General features: G+C 38.9%; 1 protein-coding gene across 1 annotated transcript in view; it reads right to left on the reverse strand.

Annotated features, from left to right (window-relative positions):
- Window positions 1-14,180, reverse strand: part of PHLPP1 (PH domain and leucine rich repeat protein phosphatase 1) — a gene marked incomplete at its 5' end in the record, with an annotated part of 136,779 nt that overhangs the window by 34,800 nt on the left and 87,799 nt on the right. Inside the window, 3 exon segments of the mRNA XM_058803147.1 lie at window positions 1,155-1,385; window positions 1,913-2,059; window positions 11,778-11,944. Coding sequence (XP_058659130.1) covers window positions 1,155-1,385; window positions 1,913-2,059; window positions 11,778-11,944 — 545 coding nt within the window.

A 14,180-nucleotide genomic window follows, 5' to 3' on the forward strand; every position in this document is an offset into this window, starting at 1 on the left:
TTCTCCTGTTGCTCCTGCTTTCCAAGCATTGACCTCTGTGTAACAGTTGTGTTTTCAGAGTAGCTACATCTTCCACTTAAAAGAATAAGGGTAATTAATATGTCCCCTCCAACACCATCTTACCTTTTATATTTTCAATTTGTACGCAGTGCTTCTTTGTGATTTCACTGAAGCAAAGCACTTCATTGTACAGCAAGTAAAACATTTGCTATTTCAGTTAGTGCCACAAAGAACCACTGCTCACTGCTAGGTGCAGAAAGGATGCAGCAGACAATCAGAGGGCTGAAACTGCACCACTGGAACTCATGGCCAGGTCAGCCACAAAATCTTCTGAGGCGAATTTATTTGCTTTTAACATATGTACAAACACAGACATATTTTAACCCTACCAGAAGCACTTCAGAATTCACCTATCTATTTCAGCTAAACTTATACTGGCCCATCCTAGACTGCAACGTCTTGACAGCTACATGGCAGTACAGTAAAATAAGTTTTATCTTACTTTAGCTCAACTGCATAGTTCCAAAATTCATTTATAAGGACCTCATGGTCCAGGCTCTGAATTGAGCCTTGACCAGCTGATTGCAGAATTTGTCTTCCCCAAAGACCATAATAACAGAGAACCATCTCCTACCAGAGCCATTTGTAATAAGGATCTCTTTGGACCCCTCTGAGGGCATCAATAAAATAACATTACTAATGGTGGACAAGGTCTTTTAACACACCAAGAAATATTAAAATATCTGGTTTTGCCCTTTCACCTTCAATGCCCTTTTCTTCACCTCACAAATCTGTAAGATTTCAGATAGAAGCTTTTTGGGCCAGGGACTATCAGGTCTATTGCATTAACACTGCAACAACACTAACTGCAGGAATCACAAGTGCCCCAGGCTCCATTTTGTTTGATCCTTTGGTGCAAACATTAATTTCCCCTAAAACTCATTTCATATTGATTCCCCTAAATGCTCCAACTTCCTCCAAGAAGAGTGCTAAGTCACGGCAAGTGCTGGGAGTTACATAACACCACCAGAAACATGGTTCAGTGGACAAATACAAGAGAGTTATACCCAGAGGCAATTCTGACAGCCAAGGAGAAGCCACTTCAACACAAATAATTTAGGCTCACTAATTCTTCCCCTTTTCTGAATACCCACCTTAGATCCACGTGCTTAATATGAGGCATCCTTTTTAACACCTGTAGGTTCAGGGTATCCATGCAGTTTCCTGACATACACAGCTTATCCATGGCAGTCAGCTTCTCCAGCACTCCAGGAATGTCAGTGAACTCATTGAAGGACAGACTCACATAGCTGAGTTGATGAATATGCTCCAATTCATCGGGAAGGGACTGGAGAAAGTTGCCATCCAGCAAAAATGTCTGCAAGCTATTAGAAGAGGGGAAGGGAGAGTGAAGAAAATGAGTGACCTGTTAAATCGCATTTCCTTCCTATAAACACACAAATCTGCTGCAGTTACAGTGACATACAATATACAAAAGGGCAGCAGAAAGAAAAATGCTAATGAATAATGTTGTAACATCTGCTACAGAAGACATTCACCAAATAATTAAAAGCTTTGGCAACTATGAAGTGTTGGCTGTTAGACAGTTCTATCTCCAGAACTACAACTTGTATGACAGCTGAAGAACATAAGCAAGAAGGGTTAAAAGATTTCCTTCACTGTGAAGGTGACCCTTGTGTCAAATGCTGGAGACTGGAAGAGCTCTGAGGCACAAAGTGTGCTTTCCCTCCATCCACAATTGCTTCCATATGGATCTACAAGCCAGTCTGCTCTGACAGAACCCTGCAAGTTAAAACTGTTTCTCATAGCAGGAGTATGCAGAGTCATGAAACTGCTTGTTGCCTTTGTTGTTGTCAGGCTGTGCATGTGAAAGTTCTAAGAAAGTACTTGCTTGTGCATTTCTCCTACAGCTGCTGGAATGCTTCTGAGGCCATTGCAGGACACGTTGAGTTCAGTCAGCGTTGGGATACTGCAGACTGCCAGGGGGAAGTCTCCTAAATTATTATTCGAAAGGTTAAGGCTCTTCAATTTGGTGAATCTAAAATGAGATAAGAAAAAATAAAGGAAACAAAATCAGTAATCAACACTAAGTTGCCTCACAAGATTAATATAAGGCAAGTTTGATTATCTACATACAAATCACATGCATTTTTAATTCATATGCTCAGAGCAACCAGGGAAATGACCAGACACACAAATTCAACACCACCTGTAAGAGTTCACTCATGTTAAGCTGACAAAGAGGAACAGACCCTCCTGAACAACACATTAAATGCATTTTCCAATGAGCATAACAAACAAAAAATCCCTTGCCATCCTTATATATTTCACTTCCGCGGCATCCCACCCTGTACTAAAGCATTGCTATTTTCCTGAACCCATTTTTTGGTAGTAAAACTACCCTTGTGGTAGTTTTACTACCAAAGGCGCAGGAAATTCTCAGACTATTTGAACACTTATTTTTTGTGGTGCTGCTGACCTGTGTGCTCAGGACCATTCATGTTTGCCTTCCAAACAAAAATTCTGATTAGAATAGACTGTTTGGAATACAAGTGGGAAATGTGCTGAATTAAAACAGAACTTAGCACAGCTTCTGTAGTGACAGAGGCAAAATTTTGCCCTTGACATGTCACAGAACTCTTAAAGCTCCTTGGTTTATGACACCAGCCAAAAAGAAAGCAACTCGCATGAGTTTGCCTTACTAAAAATGACCAAAATCATTTAAACAAAAAACCCAAGAAGGGAACAATCCAATTAGCCAGCCTGCATGTTCAGCAACATTATTATGGTTGCCTGACAACCACTGGGAGGTGTGCCTAAAGCCAAGTAAAAGGATGAATGAAAAGATCTGTGTCAGACTCCGATAGAAGGGAGGAAGTTTCTATTCTGGCACAGCTTATACCAGGACATTTTATCTGGACTTAATTTACCCTTCATTAAGGATCAAGACCTTTATTTGTGTGAGCAGACTTTTATATAACTTGGCAATAGAAGCAAAACTGCACCCATGAGTGCTGCTATTCCACATAGAAGTAATCTCCAGCAGCATGTGCCAATGTATCCATAGCCTCTGCATCAGCCCATTCCTACCTCAGAGAACTCTGTTCTCCTCCAACTAGGAAACATAGAGAGCAAATGCATCAAGCATTAAAAGGTTAAAGAGTTTTAATAACAGGTACTTTCAGTGAGGGCAGGCTGTAAACTCATATAACATTTACACAGGCTTGCAGCAAGCAAGGGAATGTTGTACTCTCTAGTGGTATTTTGGTGCAATGATGGCAGGAAAAAACAGAGAAAAAACATTGCCAGAGTTATCACAAATTTTGAACACCCTGTGCCATGCTGGAGGCAGAAGAAGTTTGGAACAAAGTTAGATGGAGACTAAAGGAAATCTTGCAATCAAATTAGTGCTGCAGGGGAAAAAATGCTACTATGCAGAAACGATGACTAGTCTATCTCTAAAGGAAGAACTGTAAATTAAAAAGGAGGCAAAGGTAAGTTAGTAAGAGCTACTAGCCGGGAAAATAAATATGCACGTTTTAAACACTATACCTTCATACTCCTCTATTTCGAGAGAAAGGACTTAAAAATCTTGAACCTAGAACTGAGACACACAATCCTGCATTTATCTTGAAGATAACTGTAGATTTAGGGCACAGATATACTGCCTTGAAATTTGGGGTGTTTTTGTGGTGGAACAGCTGTCCCACATCATCCTCAGTTAGCTGCAAATACAAACAAGAGTGCTCCAAGCACTGGATTCTGAGCCTTTAAAATATTTTCTCCCATTTCGGCAAGTACAAAAAAAGTAAAAACGTGAAGATTAAATCAAAATAACTCAGCTGCTGGAGAAACATCAAAATGTAACCTTTCCAATTTTCAAGCCAACCATGAAAAAAGAATTAACTAATTTAACAACCACAGCGAGGCTACAGCCTTTACCTGTGCCACTCTGTAGTCTCACAAGGATAGTCTCAGGGCTTTTGCCCACTAAAGAATCCACTAGAAGATCCCAAACACAATCTTGAGATAAAATTACAGAAGATCAAACTAACAGAGCAAAGAGGACTGGGGCAGCAGTGGTAAAGGAAGCTAAGAAAAACAGTAAATCCAGTGCCATGTTCAGCTTCAAGGCTTTCTGCATACATTCTTGTGCATAACTGCCCTAGGTCAAAGAGGAGGAGAGGAAAAAAGTTCCCTCTACCCAACATATCTGGATTACATCTCTACTACTCTAATCCATGTTGTACTGTGTGCTTATTAAAGGTCTTTGGTGAATAATCTAACTAGGCAGGAAACAAACTGAACTGGTTAACAGGTCTATTTAGTGCATAAGTGAGAATGAATACTGCATCCAGTATTGGATACACTCATACAAAATGTACATCAAAAAATAGACAAATTGTTGAATCACATTTACAGAAACACTGAAAGATGGATACCATAGTCTTAGTTACAGTTAAGACACTAATTTAAGACATCTGGCCGGAAAGAGGTATTTTGTTCCCCCATTGCAAGCATGTTCATTTAGAAAATGCTAAAGTAGTATTTCTTCCCATGGAGCATTGTCAAGTGCAGAACATTACTGAGCCAAACTAGCAGGCATTTCCTCAAAATTAAGATCTAAGTCTACCTCTCATCTTTGGCTACTCACTTCACACTATGCACATCACAAACATCACTTCCATTATGGAGCACTGCCACACTGCACATTTAAAATGCTGCATTGTTTATAGTACTTCTTATATCTACACAGATTTACAGTCAGTCACACCAGTATCACTTGTATATCACATCAATATAAATAACATAGGAGAGAAGTATTGTAAAGACTCCAGATTTCTGTTGCAGCTGAGTTTGCAAAGTATCAGGCTTCCAACAGATTTTACAGAGCAACATCTTTGCTGTTTTCTCACACCCAAATCTTTACTCTTATCAGAAGCAGGCACAATGCTGCCCACATGGCATTGCTAGAAAGAAAAAAAGGCACAACGTTGCTCATTTGAGGCATGACTGTAATAACCTCACATCAAGTCCATACATATGTTTTTTGTCCTTCTTCCATGGTTCCAGACTTTGTTATATCTTAGTAAAAGTCAGCCTGAATGAAGAACAGCATCTCTCAATACACTATGCTCAGTTAGGTTACTAAGCTTTCTATTGTAATGGCCAATACATAAACACTCACTTTGCTGCACAAAAATAGCCCTACTTTAAGCTAGAGCAAAATATTGACATGTCAACCCTTGGATTTAAACATGCAATATGACTGAACACTAATTGCCCTAATTGAGTCAAAAACTGCCCACTTATTTAATCCTGAAGCTGCCACTTCAGGAAGGGCTTTAGTTTGACATATGAAAAATAAAGAGAGGGACTAACAAGAGAAGTTTGTATCATGGCAGAGCAATGAACTGACGTGCTAATTTCAAATTCAGCTCTACCTGGTGTGAACAGCAGAGGAATTTCCATTACACAGTACAGCATTTGTGTTCCACTATGTTTGGGGCAAGGGGAATAGTGTATTCCAACTGGAGGTCATTGAAATTCAGCCATAACAGGCCCATCTGACAAAACTGGTCTTGCCCTACTCTTACAAAAACAATTAAAAAGCAGTATTTTACTACATCTGCAAGGGAAGGCATGGCTTAATAAACAACTCAATCTAAGGAAAGCAATCACTTTCCCACACCTACCTCCAGAACCTGGGCTCTCATAACTGTGCTGTGGCTACAGCTCAGTAATATTTTCAAGCATCAACGTCGGTGTCCCTCATTCTCAGCACCATGTCTGAGCAGAACAATGGTGTTTGCCTTGCAGTGCTGTGACAACTTTTAGAACCCAACTAAAACTTTCCACCTTCTTGAACACCTGCTACTGTGGCCACTTACTTAACCACGATGGCAATTTCCCTAAAATTCTGCCATGGCAATTTCCTCCCTTGAATTAAAACGTGCAAATTACTTTCCTTCTGCAGTTGTGTTGGATTACCCTCCATGGCCTTACTGCGTAAGGGAGTTGCCAGCCTAGTGCCAGAAATACTGTCATACGTTCCCTTTCCAGAAAGCTGCCATTGCAAAACCCCTAAATTAGTAATATAATTCAAATGATGTTAAGATGAGTTAATATAGTTAAGTCAAATTCAGACTACCACCAAACTTAACAAGAATAAAGCTTTTATTATATTACATGATAGGTAAGAGTACCATGAAGACAAGAAAACCAAGTGTATAGTTTTGTTAGTGGAAATAACTTGAACCTACACTACTACACAGTGCAGTTCTCAGGTTCTGCACATACCTACCACACACTGCTTCACATGGGGAGGAAGACCGACCTCAGAGGAAGGACAAAATTCTTAGGAAAAAGTAGTGAAAATATATTCACTTCCTCTCAATTGGAAATTTATAATGGAAATACAAAAGCATCAACTAGGGGTGGACTTCCAAACTGAAACATGTTTAACTACATGAAAAGAAACCCTTTACTTTGGAAGCCATATCCAAAAGAACTAGACAACTAAATTGGAGACTGATACACAATAATTGGATTCCATAGATATGTTCACTTGTTGAAGCATTACTTGGAAGAGAGACTGCTGTAATTAGCCTTACAGTTCACTAAAGTGAATCCAACTAATCCAAATGCAAATTCTACTTTTAGACTACATTATTTTAAAAGCATGTATCTCTTACTGCCATTTATTTTTCTCACACCACTATTAAGTTCACTGTTCCAATATAAAAAATAAAAATAAAAAATAATTCAATGTGTTTCAGGCATTAAGCCAATTTTGCAATTGTCCCCACTTAATCATTGGCAGAGACTTAATTTTATGATTTAATTTTTCTTTAATTAAATATCAGTGATTTTTGCTGGGTGTTCACAAGGGCACTTCCTTGAGATCACAAAGATACACAGGAGTTACAGAGAACACAGTATCATGAAGGCTTGGAAGGGTGCACTAACAAAAGCAAACTCTTTGTTCAATGTCTTTACAAGCTGGATAAAACAAAAGCAGTGAAGTTACATAAAAAACAAACTACGAGTGCCATCTTTACCATAACAAATATTTTTTTAATAATTCCAAAGCTACAGAGGTGAGAAAATAAGTGTAGCATTAAAATACAGCAAGCACTCGATGAGGTTTGTACTAGTAGACCTCTGGTTGTCAATACCATCCCAACCTTTCCTCTTACCCTGCTGCTTAGATAGCTGCACTTCAGTGTTTGACTTTATGTGAAAGAGAAGAAACTATATAAAAGGTTTCCTCCTGTCCAAGACCAACAGAGTTGTGAGAAGAAGCTCCCCACATCTTCACACACGGAACAAGCAAAGTTAGTATGATCCACAAACAAGGATTCATTTGAAAAACCCACCCAAAACCCAAACCATTAACCCCCCCTAAAAAAACCCCAACAACCCACCTGCAAAAACAAAAAAACAAACAAACACAAAAAAAAAAAAAACACAAAACTCACAAAAAACCCCCATAAACAACAACAAGAAAACAAAGAAAAAAAAACTGCCTCAACCCAAACATACAGCCCCCAAAATAAAGTGGGAGGGTGGGGAGGGAAGGAGAAAGCTCAAATCTTTTCCAGTGCCCCTGTGAGGCTGACAAAGGGGTAGTTTTATAGTTCACATCCATTAAACCATCCAACTTTCTCCAGTAACCTCAGTTTCATACCCTGATAGCAATAACCACAAGGAGTACCTCAGGGCACTTTGAGGCCAACCAAGTGGCAGGCTGGAGACCTTCCTCCCTGCTCCTCTAGGTACAAGCTAAGATCAAGCTGCATCTCACACTGACTTCAGGCAACCTTGCCTGCTGGGTTCATACCTGTTAGGTTGGCAGTACTGGTTGGCCCTTGCTTCCAAGTGTTCTCTGAACAAAGATTACATTTTAATTCACCTCCTTATTGCACAATGAATTTGTAAGGACAGTTTAGTTTGAGTTCCCCGAAATCCTGGGTTTTCAGATAAAAACTGGAAGTTGCAAGGGATTTCAGAAACACTTGCATCAGTAATTCAGAGTGCTCTAGTTTTCTCATAACTTAGAGATACATCTTCAAATTTCTGCCACTAGTCCAAAGAGTTTCACCAGAGATGCCAAGAAGGCAGTGGATTTCTATAAGGGCTCTGGGAGAAAAACTATACCAACTAATCTTAAGATAAAAATCTATATCATCACTGTTAACAATTAACAACCACAATCAGAACAATAATTCGTTATTTAGATAAAACTGGCAAGCATAATTTTATTTGTTTTTAAAACAACTTTTGTGTTTTATCTATTTTTAAAACAACTTGTAGTGTCTTACTACATCTCGCTTTTCTTTTTCTTAATTTTCTTTTAAATCTGCAACAGTCATATCTTTAAAATCCACATACCGATAACTTACTTTTCAATATTAGCAAGAAAATAATATTCTTGATGCCAACCACTTTTTCCAACAACAGCAACTGAAACAATTACTTATAAAGATGAAGTGTTCTCAGTCCAGTGAAGTAGAGCAACAGCAAATAAAGACTATGGTCTATTCTTGTGCCTCATCTCAGAGCAACAGTACTCTGCAAAATTAGCAAGCCTGTACTCTTCTTAGCATTTCAACCAGGAAATCTCCTCTCTTCTCCAAAAGAAAAACATCCTTTCCTTTAGTTTTAGAAAAGATTCTGTGAGGGAGAACAAGTAGCATCATTTGTTACTTTTTTCAGTACAGGTGAATTTTCAGATGGCTTACTTGTACATATAGCATGAAATATGTATTCCCTGATAAGTAGGAAAAACAATAGAGATTGCTGTATTCACCTTTCAATATTCAGAGTGTTCAGTTATGGAAGTTCACAGCTGCAGAGCATCTACAGCAACAAAAGGGGGTTGAGTGGACAGTAAAGCAAGTAGAAGTGCAGTTACTGGGAAAACTTACATCTACATCTTTTTACAGCTTCAGATGTCATGTACTAATCAGGACTAAACATTTTATTCATAAATACAACAAATGGTATTATTTTAACAACTGAAAGAAGCAACTGTGTAGACAAAAATAGGAATTCCTTTTTTCCTAATACATTCCTGACTGTACCTGCCATGACAGTGCACTAGTCAGCACATCATTACTATGATCCAGCTGCTTGCAAGTCAATTCAGTGGGTGGCTGAAAAGTTGGTATTTTATTGTGTCCTTGACACACTTGTTCTGAAATCCAGCATTCATTAAATTACCACCCAAAAGGATTTATTAAGAGGAACTGCAGCACCAAGAACTGCTTATAGTAAGAGTAATTTTCTTAGACTGCCTTGCTAACCAGGTTTTACTTTAAAATTGTACTGGGAAGGATAGGTATGTAAATGCCAATGTGTTTTGTTCAAAACATCCAAGCACATGGCTATTTTGGAGCCTTAAATACTTGTAGGCTTGATTCAGTGGTGCTGTGCCTCATGTGCAGCTCCAATTTAGCAATTGAGAATTTTGTAGAAAAGCCAACAGCACCAAATCAGAACAGCAGAGATTTTGAACTTGTTTTCCTGTGATTTGAAAGAACACGGTGAACAGAAAAAGACTTTGGTTTATTCAGTGAAGTTTTAACTTGTGCAACCCCTATAAATCTGAAAATGATTTTATGGAATTAGTTTAAAAAGAAAAAATAGATCAATCAGATGTGTGTTCACAGGAACAACGAGCTTCACTTTACACCTGTTTTGATACTGGGTTTCACTAATGATTTCAAAACGTGTGGTGCTCTCTTCTTTCTAGATATTTGTGTGTTTACTCATTAGAGAAAAGCAGACTTGCTAGCAGTCAAGCTGGCTCAAAGCTTCTGGGGAACACAAGTACAACTCGAGTTTTCCCACCCAAAGGAGAAGCCAGTTCTATGTTTCTTAGGGCAGGAAGGAGAATGGCTTGGGAACACACTCCAGGGTCAGGCTCATGCTTTTGCTGCAGTATGGAGGCAAAAGGCAACCAGCGGAGCATGGCTTTTCCGAACCCTCGGTGGGAACTACTGCTACTTCAGAGCCCTTCCCACTGGCACAGCAATGGAAACAGTGGCAACAGCTTCCTCCAGCTACTCACTGTCTGGGTGATCCCACCTGTCCTGGGTGAAGGTAAGGCTGGAGGACATCAAGCAGACAAAGGAAGACATCAAAGGGAAACATCAAGCGCAGGAGTTTCTGATGCACCAACTCAGATACACCAAAACAGTGCTGTGTAACCTAATTTTTTTTTCTCCAGAAGTTCCCAGATCTGCCTTGTGCCTTTTTGACAAGCTCAAAGCAATGGAAGCAGAGCAGAATACTACTTGCTTACAGAATAGGGCCAGCTCACAGAAGAATGAGAGATAATCAGGTTTGCACCACCTCAGGTATATACCACTTCTCCAGATCCTCCTCATCTCAGGAAACAGGAGTATATATTGTCATCTGAACTCTTTCACTCTTTTATGTTCAGCCTCATGTTAGTAAGAAAAAATTTAATGGTTTTTTTTAACTATCAGCAAGATTCATCAGCTGTTCCTACAACTGCAATACCAAGAGAACATTAAACAGAGAATGACCGTTGCCTATCACATTAATTATCAATACTTTCTAAGCCCAAACAGAATTAGTTGCAGGTACACAGTCAAATCCAAACCTATTGCAAACAGAAATTCACTGTAGGTACATGGACAAAGCATAATCAAGTATCTCCTTTACACTTTCTGATACTTAAAAAGGAAAAAAATTGTAAGAAGTCATTAAAATAAGAGACACTGTTTATTTGTCCATGTTCATCGCTAGCTTATGCTAAAATCCCACTTGTTATCTGGACACCTATGCTGACATTCACAGTCCAGTCAGAATTTCTCTCCAGATTGTGCTCATAAGGTCTTGGAATAGCTGCCTGCTTTGTTTGTGAAGCAGACTTGCTGGGTTCATTCATCTTTCATTATGCCAGATTTTTTGTTTTTCCAAAATGAAATTGGAATGATATAAAAATACAACAGCCCGCATAATCCATCTTGTACTTTTCAGTTGTTTTTCAAAGAGGAAGGGATTTAGGGTTTAAAACATTTTGTTTGAACAGGACCATCCACAAATACAATCCTGAGGTACTTTGCAATTCACTTACCACTCAAATTAAAATCACAGCTTTATATTCAGTATGGGAACATTCACCTTTGTGAACACAGAAAGGCTGCTGATTCCACAGAACACATACATTAAATCATTCAGAGCATCAATCATGCTGCTGTCTACCCATTTGTTACACTCTTGGATGAGCTGCAGTGGAAAGAACTGGAAGGTCACAGATACTAAGAAAGAAAAATAGGATTGAGCAGAGTAGAAGGAAGACAGGAACCAGACTGAATTTATGAAATCAGGGCTTCCTTTGCTTGGGGGGGCTAAGAGAAAACTTCTTCCCTTGGTCACATGCAGTACTGCTCCTACATAGAATGGCTGCCTTTGATGGGCAGCTCACCAACTCATACTCACTCACACGAGTCAAAGGGTGAAGAACTACAGTCTGGCCTCAGTAGGTACATAAAAACACATTATGAAAATTGCATTTTGAGCTGAAAATATCCTTCTATTTACAAGAAAAACATGAAGTTTCTTATGAAAGCCAGTCTGTTTCTAACACACAAAGTTAACCAATTTCTGAAGCATTACAGTCAGGCCAATGTTCCACAAGAGGAGGTAGTAATTTTTAGGGAAGTTCCTGCAGATCATGGCTCCAAGGACAAAGGAAGAGTGCTAGAACCATACTACTTTACCTTTGTAATTCACTAAGCGCTCTGCTTGTGGATGGGCTGGGGTTTAGCCTCAGGAAGTTCTGCTTTAAATTGAGATGAGTGAGGTCTTGGCTATAAAACAGGTTGGCAGGCAGGTGCTCCAGGCTGCAGCATGAAAGATCCACTGAGCTGATGCGTTGTGATGCAACCTGAAAGTCAAGTACAACACCAACATATTAATACAGTAATTTAAAAAAAAATAACATTTCCTTCACTCCTACCAGCACATGATAAATCGTTTTTTAAGCACAGCAGAAGCCAGTGTTGGCATATATAGCTGATCTAACACAGTTTACATAATTGCTGCAAGTTATGCCATGATCGCTTCCTTGGCTTCAGTGCTTAAACCATGTGCACAGAGGACTAGCAGGAAGAAAAGAACAAAGGTTTGTCAAATTAATATATGAAATGAATCTATTTTCTTTTATGAAGTTATGCAATACTTTACAACCAGAAAAAAAAATTACATGAGCTTTAGTTTAGACCTTTGGGTAGCACTGCCTCCTCCAAGTAAGCAGAAGTGAGAAGTTAGCAGTCATCACCACTGTCTTGGTTTCATATGTCCAAGATGATAATGAGTATTAAATGACAGAAGAAAAGTTATCCCATTTACACCTTACTGAAGAGAAAAAATAACCCAGCAGCAAAGCACTAAACACTCATTTCTTCTCAATGAATTAGAAGACTGTTCAAAAGTGATTTAAAAAAATGACAAAAACAAAATGGAGATTTGGAGGCTTAACACTGTTTTCCAGAAAGAGGAAGGTAAAACAATCACAATCTGCAGAGGCTAAAAAAATCCTATCACCTAGCACTATATATATATATATAGAGAGAGAGAGAGAGAGAGAGAGCTAGTGTCATTCCACAGAGACCTATAGGAAACTTCAAGTGATGGCAATACTGTCCCTTTCCATATCTCTAGGATACACCTCGGTGAACTACATCTTCCTGTTTTACTTATTTACTAAACTTTACCATAAAATATCACCAGCAAAATCAAAAACAAACACAAACCTGCAATGTAGAATGCTTATATTTTCTGTCCTACACTACTGAAAATGTTCTTTCACAAAGTAGTGTCACAGACATGCTACATGGCAAAGTGCCACCACACAGTAACGCAAGGCAGTGGGGACAGTGGGCAAGGAAGAGGAGCCAAATGCTAGAAGAAGGAGAGGCATTATTGGAGCAGGCATGGCTCGACCAAAGGAAGAGAAGCAAACAACTTCACCACCATTTTAGATTTCTGGGACCACACCAACAGTGCTCAAATAGTTATGGTGTTCTGTCAGCTGCTCATACCAAAAGCAGCTATTGTTTCACTGGCCTTTTATGCTGAGATTCTGGAGGTACAAATACCATATCTAAGGGGCAAAAAGAGAAAAAGACCCAACAACTCCTCATCAATGCCCAGTGACATAAGAGCTTCTCAACTCTGATGAAAGCCACACCACTCAACCTTCTGGGCTGAGATAGAGCCCCTGCTACAAGGCACTCTGAAACTAAAGGCATCACGTGTTGAGGATGTAGCTTGCCACTGAATTTTTTTTTTCCTCTCGAATGCAAGGTGCACAGGCCTTAGGATAAGTGGTTGCTGTTATAAACACACATAACAGAGCCGTAAGCTTCAAGGGGAACAGACACTGCAGTGTTTTTCTCCAACGCAACCATTAATAATCCAGTCCTCCCACATCCATTAAAATGTGTGAAATTTGGTTACTCAATTAGTTCAGTCCTTTTGTTACTGTAGCTAGTATTTTTCTGCCCCTTGTAGTATGAGACAAGAATTATTCACAGGTTATACTGAGCAGTCATCTCTGAATGCTGGGTATTCAGTCTGTTTATGCCCAGTTCTGTACAGTTCTGATCACACTGCTGACACCCGTTAAATTAAAAAGGAGGAATGTTTGATTTCAGGTGTAACACTTGCATACACTGTTGCTCCAACTACTTGTTTGGAATGTGACATGAACAGCAATAAGCAATCCAGCAGCACTTAGTAAGGCTCATTACTCTAAAAATATCTCAAGAACCAGAAATGATAACTCTGAGTGGGAATCATGATAATGCAGCCAAACAAAATCAAATATACAAATTCTACTGTTGCCCAAAAAAAGGATGCAGATCCTTTCTTAAAACTGTAAAATCCTGAGAAATAAATCTAGTTAAAAGTAATTTTGTTTTTACAGGTTGTATGCACTGGTTATTTTTTGTTTGACTTTTTTTTTAAAGGGAACACTTTATTATACAAAGCATTTAATTAATATTTTCATGCAATTTACAAATATTGAATGATGCTTCTACCAGAGAGATAACTGTAAAACATAAAACCATTATTTTAAAAGGTCTAAGTTCTGGAATCAACTGTAATTTTATCAAAGT

The sequence above is a fragment of the Ammospiza caudacuta genome, chromosome 1, assembly GCF_027887145.1.
Source record: "Ammospiza caudacuta isolate bAmmCau1 chromosome 1, bAmmCau1.pri, whole genome shotgun sequence".
Classification (NCBI taxonomy): Eukaryota; Metazoa; Chordata; class Aves; order Passeriformes; family Passerellidae; genus Ammospiza; species Ammospiza caudacuta.